At 38.3% G+C, this 25994-nt stretch overlaps 1 protein-coding gene and 1 long non-coding RNA gene across 7 annotated transcripts in view; one reads left to right on the top strand and one right to left on the bottom strand.

The window, feature by feature from the left end:
• USP3 (ubiquitin specific peptidase 3) overlaps positions 1 to 24979 on the top strand; it is a 174366-nt gene extending 149387 nt beyond the window's left edge. For all 6 annotated transcript variants that reach the window (XM_074393504.1, XM_039468716.2, XM_010350589.3 and 3 more), the window contains 7 exons: positions 5151 to 5297; positions 8756 to 8862; positions 9029 to 9109; positions 19320 to 19438; positions 19727 to 19840; positions 19997 to 20064; positions 22011 to 24979. In XM_074393504.1, the coding sequence (XP_074249605.1) occupies positions 5151 to 5297; positions 8756 to 8862; positions 9029 to 9109; positions 19320 to 19438; positions 19727 to 19840; positions 19997 to 20064; positions 22011 to 22176 (802 nt within the window). In that variant the 3' untranslated portion in view covers positions 22177 to 24979. The remainder of the gene's footprint in view (positions 1 to 5150; positions 5298 to 8755; positions 8863 to 9028; positions 9110 to 19319; positions 19439 to 19726; positions 19841 to 19996; positions 20065 to 22010) is intronic.
• On the bottom strand, positions 20059 to 25968 carry LOC104653188 (uncharacterized). Its single transcript, XR_005579317.2, has 3 exons — positions 25113 to 25968; positions 22512 to 22643; positions 20059 to 20160 (listed from the first exon to the last, which is right to left on the bottom strand). It is a non-coding gene; the product is annotated as an uncharacterized LOC104653188 (long non-coding RNA).
• Between the last annotated feature and the right edge of the window lie 26 nt (positions 25969 to 25994).

Raw genomic sequence — 25994 nt, 5'->3', positions numbered from 1 at the left:
TAAAGAAAGATATTTTAAAGCATTCATATTAGTCTTTATACTGTTTATGAAATAATTTCTAATGAAGTGGTTGTATTCTAAGTATTCTAAGTACTTCAGACTGGTTTGGCAAGGTAGCCAGACTCCATTTAGCCCAGAGTCCAGTGTTTTTTCTTTTTAAGAAGAAGAGCAGAAATTGAATACATCTGACTAAACAAATGTGTTTATTTAAATAATAGACAATACTGTAGAAATGTCTTTAACAAGAGGTAGGGTATTTTGTTGTAACCAACGTAAAGCCCTTATACATAACTTATGCACAGTAGGAAAACATACTGGACAAAATTTCCTTAATTTTTTCACAACTTTCATTACCATCACACACTGTCTTGTTATTCCAGCTAAAAAAAATTAATATGATTGGTAGAAGTTCATATTACATGAACTTTACGGAGCTGACTTCGGAAGCTCTGGGAAGGCTGTCGTCAAGGGCCTGGGACGCCTTCTCCAGACGGCAGCCGTGCCACACCCTGGTGTGGCCAGAGAGCTACTGTGGTGCCTGTGCTTTCTGTCTCACCTTGCTTGAGCAAAAAACACCTTGTGCTGTCAGAGGAGTCCTGCCTCTTCTCATAGGTCTGACATCCCTGTAGGGATTCAGCTGATAGCAGCTTTGGGGCACTGCAGGTGTTTGACAGCAGCCTTGGCTGCCTTCTGCCGATTTTACCCTTCTGAAGCAAGTCATGGTTCTTACTAGTTAAGATTTGGTACCTAATGTACATCCCCTCTCCTTTTTTAAGAAAACATCATGCTGTATTAAACTTAGCGACCTATGTTGTCCTGTGGCCTAAAAAGATGTATTGTTAATATAGAGAAATATTAAAAAGGTAATTAACTTCAAAGGACTTTAAATTGTTGCCTTGCTAAAAAGTGTAGCCTTGACGATCTGACATGAGTAACCAGTGTTAACCCTCGTCTTTGTTTTGAGAGAAACTTCTGGCTGGGTGCTGTGGCTCACACCCGTAATCCCAGCACTTTGGGAGGCTGAGGCGGGTGGATCACGAGGTCAAGAGATGGAGACCATCCTGGTCAACATGGCGAAATGCTGTCTCTATTTAAAAAATAACAAAAGTTAGCTGGGCATGGTGGCATGTGCCTGTAATCCCAGCTACTCGGGAGGCTGAGGCAGGAGAATTGCTTGAACCTGAGAGGTGGAGGCTGTAGTGAGCTGAGATCATGCCACTGCACTCCAGCCTGGTGACAGAGCGAGACTCCGTCTCAAAAAGAAACAACAAAAAAAAGAAACTTCTTTTATCATACTGTTTAAATCTTCTTTTATGTATCATACTATTTAAATCTCCTCTCAGGAAAGAGGTAAGAATTTGAGAATGTCTTGACTCTAAGTAGGAAAGGTAGGGATGACAGTTAAGTTACCACTAGTCAGGTCTGGACCTAATTAAAAAAATATCTAACATAATCACCTAGTTAGACTCTTGATAGAGATTAAGTCTTTGTGTTTCATTATTATATAATAGTAGTTTCCACTTATTGAATGCCTGCTGTGTGCTAAACACTGGGTATTTTACATCTGGTTTTCATTCCCTATCTCTTTCTTTAGGATCCTGGTTAAAGCTAACACTCTTCAGGAAAGTATCTTGATGATTCACATCAGGTCTTTCTGTACAACCTGATTTAATATATTTGCCTTGACTTCCCAAGATGGAACTTTATTTTTTTTTTTTAAATGAGTTCTTGTGATAATTCATGTTTTAAAATGATGGGTAAATAAATTATTGAAACATAATTCTTGTATTTGCTAGCTCTTCTCAGGTTTGTAGACAACGTACAGGATTTTTGTAGACAACAAATAGATCTTTGTGTGTGATGCTTTTTTTTTTTTGAGATGGAGTCTCACTCTGTAGCCCAGACTAGAGTGCAGTGGCATGGTCTTGGCTCACTGCAACCTTCTGCCTTCTGGGTTCAAGCAGTTCTCCTGCCTCAGTCTTCCAAGTAACTGGGACTTCAGGCGTGCACCACCATGCCTGGCTAATTTTTTTGTATTTTTAGTAGAGATGGGGTTTCACTATGTTGGCCAGGCTAGTCTCAAGATCCTGACCTCATGATCTGCCTGCCTCAGCCTCCCAAAGGGCTGGGATTACAGGCATGAGCTGCCTCGCCTGGCCATGTAGGATGCTTTAAGTTTAATTTAACAGTAGTCTTTTTGGGATATTTATTGAAATATTTTAAAATACTGCGCTATTGATATTTTATATTTAAACAACCATTTTTCATGTAGCCAATAATTTTTACTGTTGTATTTGTGTGCTTATAAACACAAATTTCATTTTTGTCATTTTTGTTTTCTGGTGTTTCTGTTTTGAGGAAACTCAGTTATGATTGTTGCCAAATACTGAGTAGGAATAAATTTAACTTATTGTGTTTTTGCAGATATTTTGGCCAAAACAGCAACTTTAGAATTCTTTTATCAATCTCAAGGGATATTTTAAATATGAGCAGAACCTAAAATTCTTATGTATCTTAGGTATTTTAAATTACACATGTGTAGATCTCTTTCTGCATACAATACATACAGATTATATACTGGCACTGCCAAAACACAGAGAAATAGTAATCCACAGGCATGTCCCAGTTAAGCGTATGGTGGCATCACAAGAGTTCTTGTATGTGTCTGTATTCTGGGATGTTAATTCCATTATTTGGAACATCTGCCTTTCCCACTTAAGCAGGTGCAAAGTAACATTTTATTTGATCATTTCTTATTGGCATATTTCTTTGTCTTTTAAGATTCGTGGAAATTTGTTTGTACTTATTGTGCCAAAACCTCGTGAAAAGACAGTTGCCGCGTGTTGCTGTGCACTGTGCTTCCGTGGTGTTCAGAATGGATGGTTCAAGACCTTCCAGGCTTTCTGTGTTTGCAGTGTGCTCTCCCTCAATGATTTCTCACAGCATCCTCATGACACGTTTAGGAGAAGGGGGTAATCTTTATCTGAGGTCACAAATGAGAGAAGGAACAGTGTTAAAATTGGAGCCACAGTTATTTGCTTGCTTTTTTTTTCTCCTGTACTTCTGGTCTGTCACAGAGGGACACTAGTTGGTTCTTCATAAATCCGTTCCCTCACTAATTCTCAAACAGCTGTTTGTTTCACATTGCTGCAATATGTATACAAAATATAAACACAGCACCCAAATATGAGGAGTGTTTCCTTTAGCATGATTATAAAACAAAAGAATCTGAAGTTGATTACAGAGTAAATTCTGAAGCCCAGATTGTACAATTGGGAAATGATTGATAACTGAAGTTTGTTGAATTTAACATATTAAATAAAATATTTACTTATTTAGTAAGGCTTTAAGGTAAGTCAATGAAATGATACATTTAAATGTTTAAAAAGAGAATTGCAGATGTCTCTTTAGTCAGAATTAGAAAAAGTTCCAGTCTTTGAAGCAGCACGGACTGTTCTCTGGTAAATTTCACAAGTTGAAATAGACTCATAACTTACCTTTATAGAATAGCTGAGTGTTCTGTGATCTCATGTAGGTTAAAGAAAATGTGTTTGTAATGGCAGCGGAAACACTAGAAAATAATGTATTTTGATATAAGAGAATCATAGTATGGTTAGACACATACATTAATGTACATGAGGCACATTGTTTTTTAAAATTGGATGGATTTGTATTCACTTGATGAAAATACAAATTGGTATAGCTGTAAGGTGCTGATTTTCATGACACATTTTAGGAAAATGATGACTTAGGTTATTTTGGGGAGAGAATGAAGTTTTTTGTAAGTGATAGAATTTCAGATATTATAACCTAAATAACTAATCTTACCTTTAAGGTGTGTAATGAAAACAATGGATATTTTATTAAATAAGTTTAAGGCACCTCCTTAGATATATAAAGGAACTATCAACTTTGAATGCTTTTGACTGAACTTTAACATTTTTGTGAGCCTTAGAAGAAATACTTGAACTTATATATTGGTATTTAGTTGCCAGATAGTTTAGAAAAAGCTGTAGTGAAATGCCGAAGTAACTTCTGACTTTAAGTTCCAAAGTTCCATTGATTAGGGAGATTGTTTTCGTGATTTATAATTTATAAGAAAAGGGGAAAATACATATTGACAGAAACTCTGGTTGGAAGAAATTTTGCTTATGGAACCATTGCCTGGAAGAGTAGTGGAAGTTTTGAATCTAAGACCAGACCGGAAAAACTTAATGATTTAGATTAATTAAAGAGAAACTTCCATGCTGGCAAAATATAGACAGAAGTCTTTTTTATTATAGTTTTATAAAAGTACTTTATATAATATTGCTTTATTTTATCCAAGTAACTTCTCAGACCTTCTCCCTGTACCAGTGTCATTTTGTCTGCCTTCATTCCTGTTCACTGTCATTGATCTATGTTAGTATAAGAATTTCATGGATTTTCCTGTGTGATTATACTGTAAGAAGTAACCTAATAATATGTTGTTATATAAACTCAAATCTTAGGATCGAGCATAACTGTATATGAGCCAATGCATTTTTAAAAAGTATTTATTTATTTAAAAGATGTCTTAAGTCAGAGGTTAGGATGCAGGTAGAGAAGTTTAAACATCTTTAACTGTTTTAGTAAAGCTTTTCTTCCTTTCAGCCAGTGTTTAAAAATTAGTATCTTTCAATCTAAGGAGTTGTTAATAATTTTAAATTCCTTCTTCCTTATAGTAGTGGTTCACACCTGGTTTTCTGGTGAGGGTAAGAGGTGAACTATGACATTGGAGCATCTTCCCGAGAGGTTATATAGGCAGGAAGAAGAGCCAGAGTCCACCAGGAAACACAGGTGTCCCATCTCTGTTCCTCCCTTGCTGTAGGACTTTGGGCAAGTCACATATCAGCCCCCAGTTTCCTCACCTCTGAAGTGAAGAGATCACTGTAAGTCCAATTAGCTCTATTATGTTTTGGTTTTCATACCTACCTTTAAGCAGTAGAGTTCATTATTGAAGAGAGAAGTTCTGTCATTTGTGGAGGTTGTGGGCGTGAAGGTGAGGAAGCCTGGCTGTGCCCGTGAGCATGGGGCCGCCGGCCTTTCCCACGCCTTGGCCTCTTGCTGGTGTGGCTCGGTACACAGCCTTCCCCCTGGCCCTTACAAATGACTGTTTCTGTTTGCTTTAGGGGCTATCAGCAGCAGGACGCCCATGAATTTATGCGCTACCTTTTGGACCATCTACACTTGGAACTCCAGGGCGGCTTCAATGGCGTTTCCCGCTCCACAATTCTTCAGGAGAATTCTGCCCTGTCTGCAAGTAACAAGTGTTGCATGTAAGATTTAGTTTCCTTCTGTTTTTTAGGAGGGCCTCAGACATTTCTGTCGGTGTTAACTATGTGTTAGATTTATAATGGAAGGTGGAGGGGTTTCTTGGACATTGCTGGAACTTTGTTGCATTTAAACTTTGTGACCAAGTGAACTAGCACATACCTCTTGCTTGCAGACCAGAGGCATCTTGTATTTGCATCTGGATTTGGTTCTGACTATGATTATTTGGTATAGATTATTTTAAATCTTGAAAAAATGTAGAAGATATGTGTACCATTTAGCATTTAAAAGGTATCTTCCAAATGTTTATATACCGAAATAATATTTGTTCACTAAAAACAAAAGCTTAAGACATTTTGAATGTGAACTTTCCCAAAGCTTCATTATGGACTAGAATTTTCCTAAAGTTTATTTGTTCTTTAATGAAATTGAGGCATTTATAAGTTCTCAGAAGTTTTTCTTGCCTTTCAATAGGAACAAAACAAAGCTTTTGGATTGCTTTCCCATGTGTAGTAGCCCCAGAATATACACTGAGATCAGAACATTTATTTTGCTTGAAGAAGGGAAGATTTACTGTTATTTCATCCTGGATTTTGGTCAACTGTAGCTTCCTTTGTTCAGATTTTTGAAAAGTTTTGTCAGTATTGAGCTACATGGGAAGGCGATTTACAGGAAGACTAACTCCCCCCAAAAAGAAAGAGTAAAGTAACATTGGTAGTATTGCCTGGCAGTCCATAAATCGGATGTAGTAGGACTACTACTTTTTAATGGCAAAGCAGGCTTAAAGCTAAGCAAACAGTGTTAGAAAAAAAAGGGCAGCCAGTGTTAATTGCCATAATTCGCAAAATGTCTTCCCTCTAGGTCCTAGTAGCTGCGATTCCAATTAGAATCCAATATAGAAAGGGAAGGACCTGTGACCTGGGAGAACTGTTCTTTCTGGTAGCACCAAATTAAAAAGCATTAAATGAAAAATTCTGTTTTGTATTTTATCATGGCACATTCATCCACAAAGGATATTGAACTGGGCTCTATCATGGATAGGCTGTGTGGGGTGAGAGAAGGTGTATGTATGTCTTTATGATTTTACATGATGCCTGGGGCACCCTGTGAAATCACACTGTGTAATACTCATAGCATGTTCTTTTAGTGCTTCATGAGTTTTCAGTATTAAGCTATCTCTTTTCATGAGACTTTAAAGATTAGGAATTGCAGGCTTCATTACTGAGTTAGGGACAGAAACCAAACATTTATTATCAAATATTAAAAGTTCAGATTTCCTTCTGTTTCCTTCAGTACATTGGAGAAGGCATTTCAGGATCTAAGAATCTTTGCTACAACTAGAAAAAGGTCTCTTGTGCTGTGTCTTTGTTGACTTGTGCACACGCACACCTACCCCTACTAAAGGTGAAGGCGAGGGAGGTGTATGGAAGAAATAAGTGGCAGATATGTTTTTTTCAGTACATCAACAATCATTAGTGCCCATTAAAGGACCCTAGCATCATAAGAGCCTGTCCAAGTATTCAGTATTTAAACAGTTGTGGTTATGATAAATGAAACTGATTTTGAATATTAAGTCACGGTATAGATGAAGCTTAATTTCAAACATGTCAGGCAGCTAAAAACTTGCTAAGTATTCATTTCACAGTGGAAGTGATTATAAGAAAGAACTACATTGAGTCTAAATGTACTTCTTAATGAAGCTGTTTCCATTTTAATGAAAGGCAACCTTGTATGTGAACATCAGCATGAAAGGGTCAGTTACAAGTCCCTTCATTTTCAGCAGTTTTTTTTTTTTTTTTTTTTTTTTTTTTTGCGCCATGTAGTGACACAGATAATAAACCTAAACCTGAAATGGCTATTAGTTCCTCCAACTCCCAATGCTTCTTCCCCAATGCTACTTCAAAAAAAAAATTCTTAAGCCAGTATGTCTTACAAACAACACTTTATTACTTACTACTTTAAAAATAATAATAAAAAGTTATAGCCTATTGTTTTTGACAGAAAAGGAATCAAAAGTTTCAAATAGAATTGCTTGAGTAGGTTTTGCCTGCTTCATCATTGCAGTAAGTCTAACTTAGAGTGGCGGAGAAAATACAGTTTAGTGTTTTAGGAGTAATTGATGGAAGTGACAGAAACCACGTTATATTGCTATTAGCAAAAAATAGCATGTATTGGCTCAAGTGACTTCATAAGTGCATGAAGGCTGATGGACAAGTGTTCGTGTAATACTATTAATGATAGCAAATAATTGAAACTACCTCACTAGCCACTAATACCACATTCGTTAAGTTAAGAGAAGGAGCTATGTTAGGGCAGATATTCAAACCAGAGCAGCTGTATGACCTTGGGCCAACTTAACCTCAGTGTCCTCATCTACAACTTGGGGCTTCCAGTAGCTACCTTACAGTTGTGAGGATTAATTGACTGAACAAATGGAAAGAATGTGCTTAGAATGGAGCCTGTGTGTAGGAAGTGCTGTTATATCAGTGCTTGCCACTACTGCTGTCACTGGTACACTCTCTTGGTGGTTCCTGCTTACACTGTATGTCCATACTGTGACATGCCATGCAGCTGTCAAGAAGAATGAGGTACCTGTTTCAGGTATACACTTAGGGAAAAACATAAAAGCAAGAAGCAGGTGTAATCTGACTTCATAGTGGCAGACACTTCACATGCTTTATTTTTGGTAAGTGCTCTTCTAAAAGCACTTCACATACATAACCCTCATCTTCACATTGGGCCTCTGCGGTGGGTACTCTTCCTGTATTCCTGTTTTATATTTGATGGAGCAGAGGCAGAGAAAGTTTAGGTAACATTACAGTAAGAGGTGTTTTTCACTTGTTCTTAAAACAGTGTATCTTTCATCTCCATAAGGAAATTATTTGCAGTATTGAGCTTTTTAAAAAGTGTTTTTGACAGTAACATCCAGCACTTTGAATTGCAAAGTTCTACCTCCAGCAGTAATTACTAAATCTGTATTAAATTCCTTTACTTCTTTTTCTCCAAATCTGAGAGATGGCTGTCTAAAAACTCAGACCAAGGATGTTTAAAGTCAGTTAATTGTGAGAGTTCCCCGTAGTATGAGAGGTCTTGCAAAGGTTCCAGGACAAGGCAGTTCCTTCCTTTTGGGACCTATCTTGGGGAGAGAATGGAAGGAGTCGTGTTGCCCTATACAGAGTCACGCATGTGATCTGTGTTATGATAGCAAATGGCCAGTGTTAGTTGCTCTTGGGGAAAGTAGTGGGATTGGATGACAGCATTGGAGGAGACCAGTGGCTTAAACCCTTTATTTAGTATGTGTCTATATTTTGAAATTTTATTGTTTTTAAACTTAGAAATAAATGATTTAAATATTGCTTCAAAGGGAGCAGTCTGTAGGGGCTTTAACAAATATTTCAGTTTTTTAAATGTCAAAGAGATGGCTTCTTACTGAGATGTTCTCCTACGTGGTGCTTTTGTTTAGAAATGGAGCATCTACTGTTGTCACGGCTATATTCGGAGGCATTCTCCAAAATGAGGTTAACTGCCTCATATGTGGGACGGAATCTAGAAAGTTTGATCCATTCCTAGGTAAGACGTATGTGGCATGTGGATATATAATATTTTATCAAAATAATAATATTAATGTTTCCTTCAAAAAATAAGTGTAAAGAGAAATATAGAAATGCATCAGTTTATGAAATTATTTTTGAGTAGACATTATGCCTTTAACAGTGTTTACCCATCTCCTTTTAAGACCTTTCATTAGATATTCCAAGTCAGTTCAGAAGTAAACGCTCTAAGAATCAAGAAAATGGACCAGTTTGTTCATTACGAGGTAAAGATATTTGAATGTTCTAAAAATTTTTTTCTTTAAATGGTGGAATAGATTGATAAACTTCATCTGTATGTGCTTTGTGGTTAATATCTTTAATGAATCTGTGTTGTAACTTAAGAAAAGCGAAACCTGAATGTCCTTTTTCTACCTCCCAAAAACCTGCACTGTCCAATATGATAACGACGAGTCATGTAGCTATTAAAGTTTAAATTAAGATTCTGTTGCTTAATCACACTTGAACCACATGTGCCCAGAAACCACATGTGGCTAGTATGGCACTCCTTTATTAGACAGCACTACTCTAGAATCAGATTATCCTAATAGAAATCCAACTTTCTGTTGGAGAAGGGCTAGGCTTCTCTGTATCCCTGGTGTTCTGTGTAATGTGAGGAATTTGGCTTGTTAGAAGCAGCAGAGGTCTCAGATGCTTGTTGTACTGTTCTCGGGTAGTTTCTAGAAATCTGTCAGACAATGCATGGGATGACTAGACTATATTCCAGTAAGGAACTGAAGCAACACTACATATGAAACATTTTACCATGTTCCCAGTTTGTTTCTTACCTACACAACCAGTGTTGACTGTCTCCTTGAACAAGAATGCAGAATAAATTGAAGAAAGCCCCATTCACTCCATTTCTCTACAAAATATATGGCTATAGTATGTTTCTCCAAAACTGTTTTTGGCCTATTTGAGATTAAGAAAATACCACAGTATGCTTGATATTGTCAAATGTCACAATATTTTCTCTTTATATATAGGGCATGTGAGTACAAGCTAACTTAATCATGAAACAAATATTATTTACAGTGGAAGTCAGTGAAAATTAAAGGTATTAGTCTTAAACCGTATCATTTTATAAACTCTTCAATAAGAACAGTAATTATGACATTAGTTTAAAAACTATTCTTAACTATAAATACATGGATATATAGCTAAACAATACTTTTTACATTTTCTTTGAGATGGGAGTTTTGCCCTGTTGTCCAGGCTGGAGGGTGATACAATCTTAACTCACTGCAACCTCTGTCTCCCAGGTTCAAGCAGTTCTCCTGCCTCAGCCTGCCAAGAGTAGCTGGGACTACAGGTGCATGCCACCACACGTGGCTAATTTTTATATTTTGAGTAGAGATTGGGTTTTGCCATGTTGACCAGGATGGTCTCAAACTCCTGACCTTAAGGGATCTGCCCTCCTTGGCCTCTTAAAGTGCTGGGTTTACAGGCATGAGCCACTGCATCTGGCCTGAACAGTACTTTGTTTCTTTCTTTCTTTTTTTTTTTTTTTTTTTTTTTGAGGCAGAGTCTTGTTTTGTCACCAGACGCCAGGCTGGAGTGCAGTGGCGCGATCTCAGCTCACTGCAGCCTTTGCCTCGTGGGTTCAAGCAGTTCTCCTGCCTCAGCCTCCTGAGTAGCTGGGACCACAGGCACGCGCCACCACACCCAGCTAATTTTTGTATTTTTTAGTGGAGTTGTATTTAGTAGAGTTTGTATTTTTTAGTAGTTTCACCATGGTCTCCATCTCTTGACCTTGTGATCTGCCCACCTTGGCCTCCGAAAGTGCTGGGATTACACTGAACAGTACTTTCTGATGTTTAACAAAACTCAGTAAATCTAGATGACCTTTGTCTAGAAGACTCAGAGACACTAGTTTGTTTAGGCTTCTTTCCTTCCTTCCTTCCGTGTTGTTTCCCTCATTCTGAGTTGGTTATATATGTGGTTCTTACTGACTTTCATAACATTTCAGTTACTACTAATCCCAGAATACTTGAATACCAAGCAGAGTCTCACTTCCTGAGCTCATTCAGGGGGAGAGTGCATGACACAGTATAGATGGCTGATTGTTCCCCAAACAAGAAAAATGGCACGTGGCATCTGCCTTGCATCCCAGGGAGTATTCTTCTTTACACCGAATCCTTGAAATCTGATGTGAATGGTATTAGCTTCAGGGGGCCCAAACCATCCAAAGTAGTTTAGGGTTTGGCCGGAAAGATATTTCCTGTATTCTCAGTTGGCTTTATTTTGAATCCTGAGGCTTGATTTTTACTTAAGAGCTTACTGCTGGTTTTAAAAAGTTGATGACAGGGTGTTTCTCTCATTGTGTTTTTGTTGACCACTCTTTTCAATTAAGGGCACTTCTCTTTCTTGGACATCCAGAATACCATACATCTTTCTCTATTTACAGGGAGAGGGAGACTTGTGATTACCTAGTGAGTCTTCACATGCTTTGAGTCCACTTGGCAAGAACTACTTTTATACTTTTTGGATTTGTAATTGTTAAGCTTTGTTTTCCTTTAAAAAGGAAAAAAGACCCATGTTAAATAACTTCAAAAGTTATTTAAGCAAAAATGTGCATATTACAAAAGGGTAAAATAACCCCAGTTCTAAAACCTGACAGAGATACCATGGAAAAGAAAATACAGCTTGATCTCACTTGTATTATAGATCGAAGAATCCTAAGTATTAGCAAATACAACTCAGTCGTATACTAAAACAATAATATACAGAGATCAAATGGGACTAATTTAATACTAGAAATATAATTAGGGGAAAACAAATCAAAATGCTCTAATTGGCCAAATGCCCAGGCACAGTGGCTTATGCCTATAATCCCAGCATTTGGAAAGCTAAGGTAGGAGCACTGCTTGAGTTTGAGACCAGCCTGGACAACATAATGAGAACCTGTCTGTACAAAATAATAGTAAGAAAATTAGCTGGGCATGTTGGTATATGCCCATAAGCCCACCTTCTTGAAAGGCTGAGGCAAGGAGGATCGCTGGAGCCCAGGAGTTAGGGGCTGCATTAGCTGGCAGTACTCCTATATGCTAGGCCTAGGTGAGAGAGTGAGACCCTGCCTCAAAAAAAAAAAAAAAAAAAAGAAAAGAAAAAAAGAAAAAGAAAAGGTCCAAATAGATACTGATAAAATCCCAAATCTATTACTGATTAAAAGGAAAAGAAAAGCGTGGGTGTGGTGCCTCATGCCTGTAATCCCAGCACTTTGGGAGACCAAGGCAGGCAGATCAGATCACTTGAGGCCAGGAGTTTGAGACCAGCCCTGGCCAACAGTACAAAAATCAGCCAGGTATGGTGGCGGGCGCCTGTAGTCCTAGTTCCTTGGGAGGCAGGTGAGTCACCTGAACCAGGGAGGCAGAGGTTCCAGTGAGCTGAGATTGTGCTACTGCACTCTAGCCTGGACAACACGGTGAGACTGTCTCAAAAACAAAAAGCGAAGAAAAAATTTTTATTAGGAATAGAAATGTTAACTTGATGACAAGTATTTGTTAAAAGCTATCGGTGATCATCATAGTTAATGGTGATGCACTAATGATTTTCCTCTAAGGCTGGAAATAAGCCAGGAGGCCTGCTGACAATATTGCTCAAACATCTGGAAGAGCAAGGCAATAGATGAGGAAAAGAAATAAGAATAAATCATGGAAGAGTGGCCAAAATATTAACATTTGCAGATAGATTAATTATATACCTAGAACATTTTAGGAAAATCATTTGGAAAATTATGAGAAATATTAACAACTGTTGTTATGGAGAGTGAGACTGGGCAGGAGGACACCTGCTTTTCTGGAAGCCCTCAATTTTTAAAAATCAAACACAAATAGTACTTTCATAAATATATTCTAAACATAAAGTTAAAACTTATAGGCAAAAAAATCAACTGGTTTTCTATACATAGCAAAATATCCTATTCATAGTAACAGAACTCAAAAGCACTTAACAAATTTAATAAGGAATATGTAATACTTTAATGAAACTTTGTAAAAGGACAGATGAAGCCTAAATAAAAAGAGCCACATCTTATTCTTGGATAGGAAGACCCAGTATGGTACCAATGTCCATTTTCTCCCAAATTACTTCCTACATTTATTGTAATTCATTCAAAAATTCCTCTGTAAGCAGAAATTCTCAAGAGGAGCTAAAGTAGTTTTTAAAATGAAAGTAAGGTAGGAAAAAGCAATGGGATGGGAAGTGTCCTAGAACTACTAATATATAGAGCAGGTGCTAATGTAAAATATTTATGGAAATCTGTAATATGCCAAAGAAAAAAATGTCAAATCAGTGGGAAGAATAAGATATTAGGCAATAAATGGTGTTAGTGTAAGTAATAATTAATTTGGAAAAACCTTAATTTTCTACCTACCCTCATATCCTTTCCCTGATTAATTTGAGGTTTCAGGATTTAAATATGAAACATAAAACCACAGGACACTATAGGAAAGCATCTTTATGATCTTGTCTTAGGGGAGATCTTTCTAAGCCAGAATCTATAATGGGAAACATTTATAAATTTACATAATGGTAAAAGACCATAACGCAGAAAAGAGATGATAAACTTGAGACCAATATTTGGATATATATGAAAAAGGCAACTTGGCCAGAGTATATGGATAAGGAAAAGAAATGATCATTATAACATCTAAAAAATACTAATCCTCTATACTCAAGAAAATGTAAGTAAAGCAAGACTGGTACAAAGAAAAAAAAGAGGAAAAAAAAAAGAAAAATAAGATTGGTGAAAATGATGAAGACGGATATCAGTGGAAGAGGACCCTCATAATGGCCTTATAAGTATAAACTGGTACAGTTGTTTTTGGAGGGTAATGATCACCATTTTTAATAGGCATTTCCTTAGACATACTAATTTGACTTGCAAATATGGACAATATGTGTAAAAGATTTTAATTGAACCACTCTTTGTTAATGAAAAAAAAAATCAAACAATTTAAATGTCTACCAATAGGGCACTGGTTTAACAAACTGTATTATGTAGCAATTAAGAAACATAAAATTGACCAATAACTGTGCCATAGAAACACCGCTACAAAATATTGTGTAGTAAAAACTGTTAATGGAAGTATGTGTGTACAATAATTCCATTTGTGTATGATAAACATTCATATGAGTGTTAATTTTTTTTTTTTTGAGACAGTCTTGCTCTGTTACCAAGCTGGAGTGCAGTGGCGTGATCTCGGTTCACGGCAACCTCCCGCTCCCAGGTTCAAGAGATCCCCTGCGTCAGCCTCCCGAGTAGCTGGGATTACAGGTTGCAGGCCACCATGCCCAGCTAATTTTTTGTATTTTGGTAGAGATGGGGTTTCACCATGTTGGCCAGGATGGTCTCGATCTCCTGACCTTATGATCTGCCTGCCTCAGCCTTCCAAAGTTCTGAGATTACAGGCGTGAGCCACTGCACCCAGCCCAGGTGTTAAAATTCTTGAACACCATACGCTGTGCTTTTCACAGTGATTATCTCAGGGAAGTGGGATCCAGGAGGAAATCGAACTGTGAGTTATTTTTTCATTTGTTTTAACCTATGTGTATCACTTTTATAATACCTATTTGGGGGAGAGTGGACTTTTGTTCCCAGTAACTCTTATTCTACCTTCTATGTATTTGTCTATTCTAGGCACCTCATGTAAGTGGAACCATGCTATATTTATACTTTTGTGATTGGCTTGGTTTAGCATAATATTTTCAAGGGTCATCCATATTGTAGTATGTATCAGTAAGTATTAGTAAGTTTTTTGTATGTATTAGTAAGCTTTGTGAAGCTTCATATTCTCTTGTACGTATATACTACATTCTATTTATCCATTCATCTGTTGACACTTGGGTTGTTCCCGCCTTTTGGCTATTGTAAATATGCTGCTATGAACACAGGGGTACAAGTATCTGACTTCCTGCTTCTGGTTCTTTTGGGTATATACCTAGGAGTGGAATCATTGCATCATAATTCCATTTAACTTTTTGAGGTACTGCCAAACTTTTCCACAGTGGCTGTACCATTTTGCATTCCCACCAGCAATGTACAACGGTTTTAATTTCTCCACTTTCTAGCTAATACATGTTATTTTCTGCTTTTTTGTCTTTTAAGTAACAGCCATCCTATTAACAGTGAAGTAGTATCTCATTCTAGTTTTGATTTGCATTTCCCTAATAGTGATGTTGAGCATCTTTTCATGTGTTTATTGGTCATTTGTGCCTCTTTAGAGAAATGTCTGTTAAAGTCCTTTGCCCATTTTTGAATCAGTTTGTTGTTGTTGTTGTTGACTTTCAGGCGTTCTTCATATATTGTGGTCATTAATCCCTTATCCAGATACATGATTTGAAAATATTTTTCTCCCATTCTGTGGTTTCTCTTTATAGTGTCCCTCAATACACAATTTTTAAATTTTGATGAAGTTCAGCTTATCTCTTTTTTTTGTTCCCTGTGCTTTGGGTGTCATATCAAAATCACTGCCAAATCGAATGTCATTAAGCTTTCCCCCTATGTTTTCTTCTAAGAGTTTTTATAGCTTTAAGACTTACATTTAGCTCTTTGATCTATTTTAGTTTTTGTGTATGGTGTGAGGTAATGGTCTAACGTAATTCTTTTGCATGTTGATATCCAGCTTCCCCAGCACCATTTGTTGAAAAGATTGTCCTTTCCCCATTCAGTAGTCTTGTCATTCTTGTCAAAAATCAGTTGACTGTATATTTAAGAGTCTATTTCATTGGTCTATATTGTCTGTCCTTATGCCAGTGCCACACTCTTTTGATTACTGTACCTTTGTAGTAAGTTTTAAAATCAGAAAGTGTGAGTCCTGTAACTTTGTTGCTCTTGTTCAAAATTGTTTTGGCCATTCGTGATTCCTTGAGATTCTGTGTGAATTTCAGGATAGGGTTTTCTATTTCTGCAAAATTTTCTATTGGGATTTTGATATGAATTGCACTGAATCTGTAGATTGCTTTGGGTAGTAATAATCATGTTAACAATATCGGGTCTTTAAATCTGTGAATGCAGGGTGTTTTGAGGACTTTAAAAATTTCTTTCAGCAGTATTTTGTAGTTTTCAGGTATAAGTCTTTCGTCTCCTTTGTTAAATGTATTCCTAAGTATTTTATTGTTTTTGACACTATTATAAATGGAATTATCTTAATTTCCTTTTTGGAAATACCTAACAATGAATACATTGCTAGTGTATAGACATGCAGCTAATTTTTGTGTGATTTTATATCCTGTCTTTTCATTCTCTTGACAGAATCTTTTACAGAGCAAAAATTTTTAATTTTAATGAAGTCCTGCTTATAAATCCTTCTTTCATGGATTGTGCCTTTGGTGTTGCAACTGAAAAACCATTGCCAAACCCAAGGTCATCTTGGTTTTTTCCTGTGTTATTTTCTAAAAGTTTTATAGCTTTGATCCATTTTGTTAATTTTTGTGGAGGATATAAAGGTCTGTGTGTAGATTTTACTTTTTATTTTTTGGCAGGTTAATGTCCAATTCTAGTACCATTCGTTGAAAAGACTATCCATCCCCTATTGTTTTGTCTCTGCTCCTTTGTCAAAGCCAGTTGACTCTATTTATGTGAGTCTATTTCTGGGTGCTGTATTCTGTTCCACTGATCTGTTTTCTTTCTTTCACTAGCACATTGTCTTGACTAATATAGCTTTGTAATAAGTCTTAGAGTAATATTCTTCCAGTTTTGTTCTTCATTGTTGTATTTGCTATTCTTTATCTTTTGCCTTTCCATAATAAAACTTAATTTTGTCACTATCCACAAAATAATTTGCTGGTTTGAGATTGCACTGAATCTGCGCATCCAGTTGGGACATATTAATAGCGTTTTCCTATCCATGAACACAGGATGTTTTAATGTCTTTTAAAATTTCTTTCAGCAATGTTTTATAGTTTTCAGGTACAGTCAATTTAACTTTTTAACTTTTAAGGTTTTCTGCATGAGATCATGTGATCTGTCAACAGAGATGATTATACTTTTTCCTTTTCATTTTGGATGCTTTTTTTCTTGCCTAATTACTCTAGCGAAAACTTAAAATACTATGTTGAACAGGAGTGGCAAAAGTGAGCATCCTTGTCTTCCTGATTTTAGAGGAAAAGCTTTCAGTCTTTCACCATTGAGTGTGATGTTCACTATGGTTTTCATGTATGGCTTTTGTCATGGTGAAGTTTTCCTTTTTTCTAGTTTGAATGTTCAAATGATTTTAAATGTGGAAAATTATGTTTTTTATGCAATTTTTCCTTTCTTCATTTCTTATTTTCCCTATGATCCCCCTTGTCCCTACCAAGGCCATAGCTTTTTATGTGATGTAACAAATACTTGCTGATGAATGTGTCCATGACATCACTTCAGAGCTCACAAGTACCATAGTGATCCATCTGAAGGGATTCTTAGGGCCAGCTAGTCTGTCTGCTATGTAGTCACTGCTCTTGGTAGCCAGAGACGTGTAACTTGGGAGGCCCCTGAGGACAGCATCACTCCATTTGCAAGTTTGTGTGTAGTGTCTGAGACTTGCTTCAGGAAGTATAATGTCAAAATATTGTAATACATCCTTTCCAAGGAACTATTCTTGACATAAAATAGCAGGTTGGCAATGTAGTATTTGTGGGAAATTGAGGAAATAATGGTAACTGTCCAGTGGAAGTTAAGAAAGGTTCAAAGAAGGAAGTGAGAATTGAGTTGCAGGGAGGCAGTAGGATATGCCTTCTAGGTACTGGGCTCAGGCAACAAAGGCATATTCAAGACTGTCTAGGCCCCTGATACACAGGGCCTGTCTAGTCCTCTGTCACACTTTGCCTCCAGTTTCCTTGAAGGGATGCTGTCTGCTACTGTCACGGACAGAAAGGCTATGGCCTGGAAACTTGAGTACAGAGACGAGTGCTTTTCCATACACAGCTAGGTTTCTGTTTGCTACCCAACTTTAATAAATATATTTTTTAAAGATATATACCTGGTCTATAAAGACAGATGATTAACATAAAAGTCAGGATAACAGCTACTTCTGGGCAGAGGAAGGGGAATGATCTTTGGTAAGAAGCACATGGGCACACTGGTTGCCCACTGCATAACTCTAGGAGATGCCATGCCGTGCAGAGTCCATAGGCATTCATATTTTTTCTACAGAGTAACGTACATTTTATATAGATTTATGAATATCTGATTACATCAGGAATTGGCAGACTCTCTCAAAAGGACCAGAGAATAAATACAGTAAGTCATCATTTAATGTCATCAATAGGTTCTTGGAAACTGCAAGTTTTAAGGCAGAATGGCATACAGGAGGTCCTCCAGTAAGTTTCCTTTAACGTTTAGTTGTAACATTGACGAGGGAAAAAAATGGTTTCTTTATACCTTGTTTCACATAAAGTCACAATTTTCAAGAACCTGTCATGACATTCCTCAATGTATTTTAGCCTTTGCAACCCATAAGGTCTCTGCCCCAGTGACTCAGTTTGGTGTAGTGGAAAAGCAGCCAAAAAATAATGTAAACAAATGGGCATGGCTGTGTTCCAGGGAAACTTTATTTACAAAACCAGGTGACTGGCAGGATTTGTTTTAGGGCTATAGTTTACCAAACCCCAGGTTACACAATTAAATCTTTAAAAGAAAAAAGAAATATAGCTGTGATATATCTAGGAACTGAGAGTACAGAGTCTAGACAGAGACAGTTGATAGCAGAGCCTTCTGTGATCTATGTTTATATATTTTTTGAGATGGAGTTTCGCTTTTGTTGCCCAAGCTGGAGTGCAATGGTATGATCTCAGCTCTTTACAACCCCCCACCTCCCAGGTTCAAGCAATTCTCCTGCCTCATCCTCCTGAGTAGCTGGGATTACAGTCATGCACCACCATGCCCACCTAATTTTTGTATTTGCAGCAGAGACGGGGTTTCTTCGTTGCTCAGGCTGGTCTTGAACTCCTGACCTCGTGATCCACCCGCCTCAGCCTCCCAAAGTACTGGTATCACAGGCATGAGGCAACACACTCGGCCATCTATGTTTATTTTTAAATGATCTAAATTTGACTTTTTTAATGAGCTTGGAGCTTTGTCCTCTATACTGTAACACATTGACAGGTAACTTCAATTGAAACTTTGAATTCATCAGGAAACCATTTTCTCAGAATTATCCAGATGAATTCATTAATAGTAAAACCAACATAATTGATCATCACCAGATGTCAGGCGTGATGCCAGGTGCTTTACACATGTTATTTCTCTTCATTACAATAGTTCTTCAAAGTAGGTATTTTTTGTCTTCAGTTTGCAACCGAGAAAGGTTAACTTTTCTAAGGTTGTATAGCTAATAAAGCTGAGATTTTAAACCTGGGTCATTCTGCTTCAAAGTTCAGTCTTTTTTCTACAGTACATTGCCTCTGTATAAAAGGCATCTTGTTTTAATGCTGCCAAAATCAATTTGTTTATAGATTGTCTTCGCAGTTTTACTGACTTAGAAGAACTTGATGAGACAGAGTTATATATGTGCCATAAATGCAAAAAGAAACAAAAGTCCACAAAAAAGTTTTGGATTCAAAAACTACCCAAGGTGAGTGTTGAATTTCAAATTATGAAGCAATTTCAAGGGGAAAATGCTTGACTCATAAGACCATGTCTATAACTTTATACTATATGAACTGTTCTGTATTTGTCGCTAGGATTTTCAGTAAAAGTTAAACCCTTTACAGAATGAATGCATAAGGTATGCGTGGAGGAATGATAGAGTAGCTAAAATGTTATTTAAGAGACTGTAGCATCGAATTGATAGTACTATCAAACTTTTGACTGAAAGGTAAATTAGGTGTTCACAATCTTTGACCTCATCTCTGTCCTCCAGGTGCTATGCTTACATTTGAAAAGATTTCATTGGACAGCATATTTAAGAAATAAAGTTGATACATATGTAGAGTTTCCACTGAGAGGCCTGGACATGAAATGCTACTTACTAGAGGTAAGGTGATTACCTTTTTAGCATGGTGAAAAGACAGCTCTTCAGTAAGACTGTCATCACATGGAGAGGGTAGAAGTCATCGAGATAGGAGATGCTGATGTCACTGATCACTGTTACTAACTCCATCCTGTGGATGCCTTCTTCCTTGTTCTGTAGCCTGAGAACAGTGGCCCAGACAGCTGCCTGTACGACCTCGCTGCTGTGGTGGTGCACCATGGTTCCGGGTGAGTACGGCAGCCAGCTTCTGTTGGATGGGAGTACCTGGTGGCCAGCACAGTGACCTGCAGTTTTGTACCACTCTTGATAGTTCTCCCTAAACTCTGAAAAAAAATGGATTGAGATACAGTTAAGTGGGTGGAATTTCCTTCAGTTTTGGTGTGGAAGAGTACTCCTGAGATGGTGTTGTGAAACCTTAAGGGAAGGTATATGAACGTGAAACGGAGGTTCATTTGAACCCAGTCTGTTTGTGCTCAAAATCCTGAGGCATCCTTACTTCAAATAGCTTACTACTTTGCCATATGAAATTTAAATGGGTCAAAAAAGGGGAAATTATTTGGAATACCTTACTCCATGTCATCTACTTTAAAGACTCATTTTAAATCTTAACATTATTTTTCCCCCTCTGAAAGTTTGTTAGGGGTCTGTCCTTCTGGTGTTTGGTCTGAGGGTAGCTACTTTACCTTCCAACTTTAGACTACTCTATCCATGTTGAAAATCCTTTTCCTGCAGAGCTCTGAAGTCACGGCAATGTCTACACTCACACAGTGTTATAAATGACAGTCATATTCTCACTACTTTATAGGCATCTGGCTTTCTTCTCCTTGGAAGTTTGTAGGATCCTCTATCTTTGGACTTAAATATCATTAAATGTATTCCTGCTTGGTAGTTGGTAGGGACACTTTTAGTTTGGTGCCTTCAGCTCATAAAAATGTTTATACTGCAGGTCTGACCCCATTCTTGCTTTTCTGTTCTGAATTTCCTGGATCTCTTTTCCACATGTCTTAAATATTCTTTAATCATTTCTGTCTCTGTTTCTAAAGACTGCCATGGCCTACTTTTCCAAATCACCAATTTGGGTTTCATCTGTATCCAAATAAAAGATTAGCTCCTCCATATAATATTTATATTGCAGCAATCACATTTTTCTGGTAACTTTTTCATAACAGCCTATTATTTTATGGGTTGCACTATCTTTTTGAAACTGTTAGCACTAATTAAAATTTTTTTTTTTTTTTTTTTTTTTGGAGACACTTTCACTCGTTACCCAGGCTGGAGTGCAATGGCACGATCTCGGCTCACCGCAACCTCCGCCTCCTGGGTTCAGGCAATTCTCCTGCCTCAGCCTCCTGAGTAGCTGGAATTACAGGCACGTGCCACCATGCCCAGCTAATTTTTTTGGATTTTTAGTAGAGACGGGGTTTCACCATGTTGACCAGGATGGTCTCGATCTCTTGACCTCGTGATCCACCCGCCTCGGCCTCCCAAAGTGCTGGGATTACAGGCTTGAGCCACCGTGCCCGGCCCTAATTAAAAATTTTAAAGGTCTCTTAGGTTTCCTGCATTCAGTTCCTCAGGGTTGATTGCTTTTTCTTCCTAGTATTTCTTCCCCTTAAAAATGTGATTTTTGTAGGAGTGCAAAGGCTTAAATATTTTTAAAATTTGGTGTTGGTAGTTTATTCTGAATCATAGTAAATGATGAGATGGGTCTTTATTGTTTAAACAGGGTTTTCCTGGCAGTTACAAAGGTCTGTTCTACTTGCAGGTCTGACTCTAAGGTTCCTTGTATGAGTGGGTAATTCATGCTGACAAGGAAGAGCCCCCAGTGACCACGGTATCAGAGAAGTGTGCCCTCTTTGTTAAGCTTAGTTTTTTCCCCAAGATTCTCACGGGAAAATCTGGTACTCAGTTTTCCGTGTTTCCATAGGCCTTGACCTATGCTTGTTAGGTTGAGAGTTCCTCATCTCTGTTTCCTCCGTTAGTCCAGGACCATCTGCTGTGTGTTCTAGCAAACCCTCAATTTCTGGTCAGTTTGGAGGAAGGTAAAAACATGAGATTAAAAGTCTGGGATATATTCTTTACCTATTAAAATTTAAATCTAACATGATATAGTTGTACAGATCCTTTTATGATTTCTGACGTTTTTCTTTGGTCTTCTGCCTCTTCTTTACAGGGTTGGTTCTGGACATTACACAGCATACGCAACTCACGAAGGCCGCTGGTTCCACTTCAATGACAGTACTGTAACACTGACTGACGAGGAGACTGTGGTGAAGGCAAAGGCCTACATCCTTTTCTACGTGGAACGCCAGGCCAAAGCTGGATCAGATAAACTTTAATACCTCCTCCTAATCATCATTTGTCAACCATACCGGAGAAACATTTCCAGTTTTCCACAAATACTTGATCCAAGATTTAATTTCATTATGCACTTTTCAATTTCCTATTTTGGGTTTAGTTTTGTCAATGGTAGTGACTTACTGAACATGAGCACCAACTAATTTTGTTGTTGTTCTACAAGAAAACCTCAGCAGATGTTTTGATTTGCTGCTTTAGTTGTAATAATTCAATTTTTATATGTAGTTTTAAGAACTTAGTCTTATTTGACTTTTTTATGTTAATGTTTTCAGTTCTCACTTTGAGGCACATTTACATCAATGCTTTTGTTACTCACATTTGCTGAAAGCAAGATTTTCACAGCTGTAGTGGAGAGATCAGGTTGACTCTAAATCAAGGATCATGTCTGTACACTTAACTTGTTGCCCACAAAATTTCACAGTGACTGCTGAGCAATCATTCTTTTTGCCTGTAAAAGATAACAAAGGACATCATTAAGTAGACCAGGTAATTACTGCTTGTCTCAAGGCTGCTGTTTATCAGCACTAACTAAATAAATTTGTTGGTTCAGTTGTACCTGTCCTGCAAATACAAGAATTACTCTTTGTTGGCTTTTTTGGTTTGGGGGCATACTTGTTTGTGGGGAGGTAAGATGGGAGTAAAGACCAAATACATTTGATGTTTTAAAAACATCACTGACATGGTATACGTGTTACCCAGTGAGGTAAAGCCATGGCATCTGCCTCCTTTTTGAATTGTAGCACGGGATGTCACTGTGTGTCCACTTTAGACTTACTGCTTGTTTGGTATCTGAGTCTGAGGTGTGAACTTCTGGTATGTACTTGAATCATCACCTGCATTTTCAGTTCATCACTAGGGGAGTCCGCTTCCACAGGAGGAAATTTAGTCTTTGCTGCTCTGGGTTTTAACACCCCTCATTGGCCTATCCTGATAGCAGAACAAGGTGAAAATAATCTCATTTCGAGTAAGTAGTTTTTGTGGTTTAGTTTTTCTTATGGAGACACAGTCTCCTTCTTTTGCCCAGGCTGGAGCGTAATGGCACCATCTCGGCTCACTGCAACCTCTGTCTCCCAGGTTCAAGCAATTCTCCTGCCTCAGCTCCCGAGTAGCTGGGATTACAGGCACCCACCATCACACCCAGCTAATATTTTTTATTTTTAGTAGAGACAGAGTTTCACCATGTTGGCCAGGCTGGTCTTAAATTCCTGACCTCAGGTGCTCCACCCGCCTCAGCCTCCCAAAGTGCTGAGATTATAGGCATAAGCCACCATGCCCAGACTGTTCTATTAAAAAAGAAAAATGGTCAATATGTTTTTAAGCTTATGAATGTAAAAACAGTCTGGTGGGCTGGGCGTGGTGGCTCATACCTGTAATCCCAGCACTTTGGGAGGCCGAGGCAGGTGGATCACGAGGTCAGGAGTTCGAGACCAGTCTGGCCAATATGGTGAAACCTCATCTCTACTAAAATTACAAAAATTAGCCAGGCATGGTGGCAGGCGCCTGTAGTCCCAGCTACTCAAGAGGCTGAGGCAGGATAATCATCTGAACCTGGGAGGCGGAGGTTGCAGTGGGCCGAGATGGTGCCACTGCACTCCAGCCTGGGCAAGAGAGCGAGACTCTGTCTCAAAAACAAAAAACCAGTCTGGTGGCTCTCCCTCAGGTTGGGTATCTGAAGTTGTAGGAGCAGGTATAGCTCCATTTCCATTTTAATATTAACTGGATAAATCCCCTATCTTCCCAGAGCATATCGGCTAAACACTTTAACATGACGAGGAGCAAATTGCAATTATGTATAAACTTATATCCTCCAATACTATGCCTCCTAGCTACAAGTGGTTATTGAAGTTTAAATTAGAAACTCATTTCCTTCAGTTACACTCACCACCTTTCAAGTACTCAACACCCACATATGGCCTAAGACAGGGCTGGCCTAAATTTTCACTCCAGAGCATAGTTTGCCAATCATGCTGACATCTTACAATTTAGAGTCCTAAAAAGTCATACGGAAATGTGTGCTTAAATTAATTCACAATGCTAAATTATATTAGGTTAACTTGTATGAAACTGCTATTTGAAGAGTTTGAGCTACAAAAATGACAGTTCCACCTGATCTGATCTATCAGTACATCACCACATCTAATTGAACCTGAAATGCGAGTTGCCTTTGATCTTGGGAAGTATTTCCTATGAATCCAGGCTCTTTGGCTTAGAAGACAGAGAGCTATAACTTCTAACACTGATACTTTGCTCTTCAGTCTCTCTGAATGGACAGCTGTTATAACTCAAAACAGTATAGGCCTGGGAAGAGTTGATGGTGAAAAGCAGCTGTATTTTTATACCAAATGGAACTTCTTAGCAACAGATTGGACTACTTTGTCGGGCAAAGTGGTCTTCAGACAGGTGATGCTGTTGGCTTAAGAGATGAACATGTCAGGCCGGGCGTGGTGGCTCAAGCCTGTAATCCCAGCACTTTGGGAGGCCGAGGCGGGTGGATCACGAGGTCAAGAGATCGAGACCATCCTGGTCAACATGGTGAAACCCCGTCTCTACTAAAAATCCAAAAAAATTAGCTGGGCATGGTGGCACGTGCCTGTAATCCCAGCTACTCAGGAGGCTGAGACAGGAGAATTGCCTGAACCCAGGAGGTGGAGGTTGCGGTGAGCCGAGATCACGCCATTGCACTCCAGCCTGGGTAACGAGCGAAACCCCGTCTCAAAAAAAAAAAAAAAAAACAAAAAAAAAAAACATGTCTTCTCTGAATTTTTTTTATTGGTTTTACTTGAACAGAAATGTCTGGATGGTATCATGAAGATTGTTTAGAAAAGTGATTGGATCCATTTGAATTGTGCACTTGAACACCAGTGATGTAAATGTGCCTAATTGTATTTTAATTTTTAACTGTGTAGCCTTACCACACCTGTTTTGAAAGCTGATCTTTTGTGCTCTCCAGGGCTTTCCTCCTTGTGCCATGTTGTCTCCAGCATGTTTGTGGCTTCTCCCTCAGAGCTTCTGCTGAGGCAGGGCCTCTCACTGAGTCACATGGCTCCTTGGAACAAGAAAACTTTCTCAGAAGTCCTCCCACACAGGTGGGTGATAGAAACAGTTTGTGGCAACACAAATCTCTCTCCATGGTGGAGAAACCTTTGCTTATCCACTGTATTCTACTCAGTGTATAGAGATGACAAATGTACTAGAATTAAACCAGTCAAGTGTACTGGCCCGGGGTGAGTGTTAAATGTGTATCTCGCCTGTGGAACCTACTCAGCAGCTTGGTTTCTGGGGTTGGGAACATATTTATTTCTTAAAACCAAACCTCTCCTTTATTGGTTTAGTGTACATAAGTCTATTTAGATACACTTATCCCACTTTAACCTCCGCCAGCCCCTAAACTCTCTCCTGTAACCTCTGCTGCTGAAGTGGCCTCTTCACTTGGGCCCTGGAAAAGCCCATGGGAAAAAAAGTGTGTTCCTGCAGCCAAGGCCTGGGTTCCAGGTGACTAAGAGTAGCCATAGGAAGGTGAGTAAGGAGAAGTGGGCATGTGGTGTCTGTAGTCCAAGGTCTCTGTGTCTCGTTAGTGGGTGCAGGGCCTTCCCCCTCAGGTGTGAGCATGATGGACTCTAGACTGCCTTCCATGAGCGTTGGTCATGCTGTGATGCCATCATCTGCCATTAAAACCCAGTTTGTATGATGCCAAGAGGATTGTTAAATTGTGCAAGTGACTGATTCATTTAAGTTGTAATCACATCCCTTTTCTGCTTCACCAACCTGAACTGTTTTAAAAAGTATCATTAAAAGTCTG

Source organism: Saimiri boliviensis, chromosome 2 (assembly GCF_048565385.1).
Source record: "Saimiri boliviensis isolate mSaiBol1 chromosome 2, mSaiBol1.pri, whole genome shotgun sequence".
NCBI classification, from domain to species: Eukaryota; Metazoa; Chordata; class Mammalia; order Primates; family Cebidae; genus Saimiri; species Saimiri boliviensis.
The sequence above is the reverse complement of the archived record's forward strand: the minus strand, read 5'-3'. Positions and strand labels throughout refer to the sequence as shown.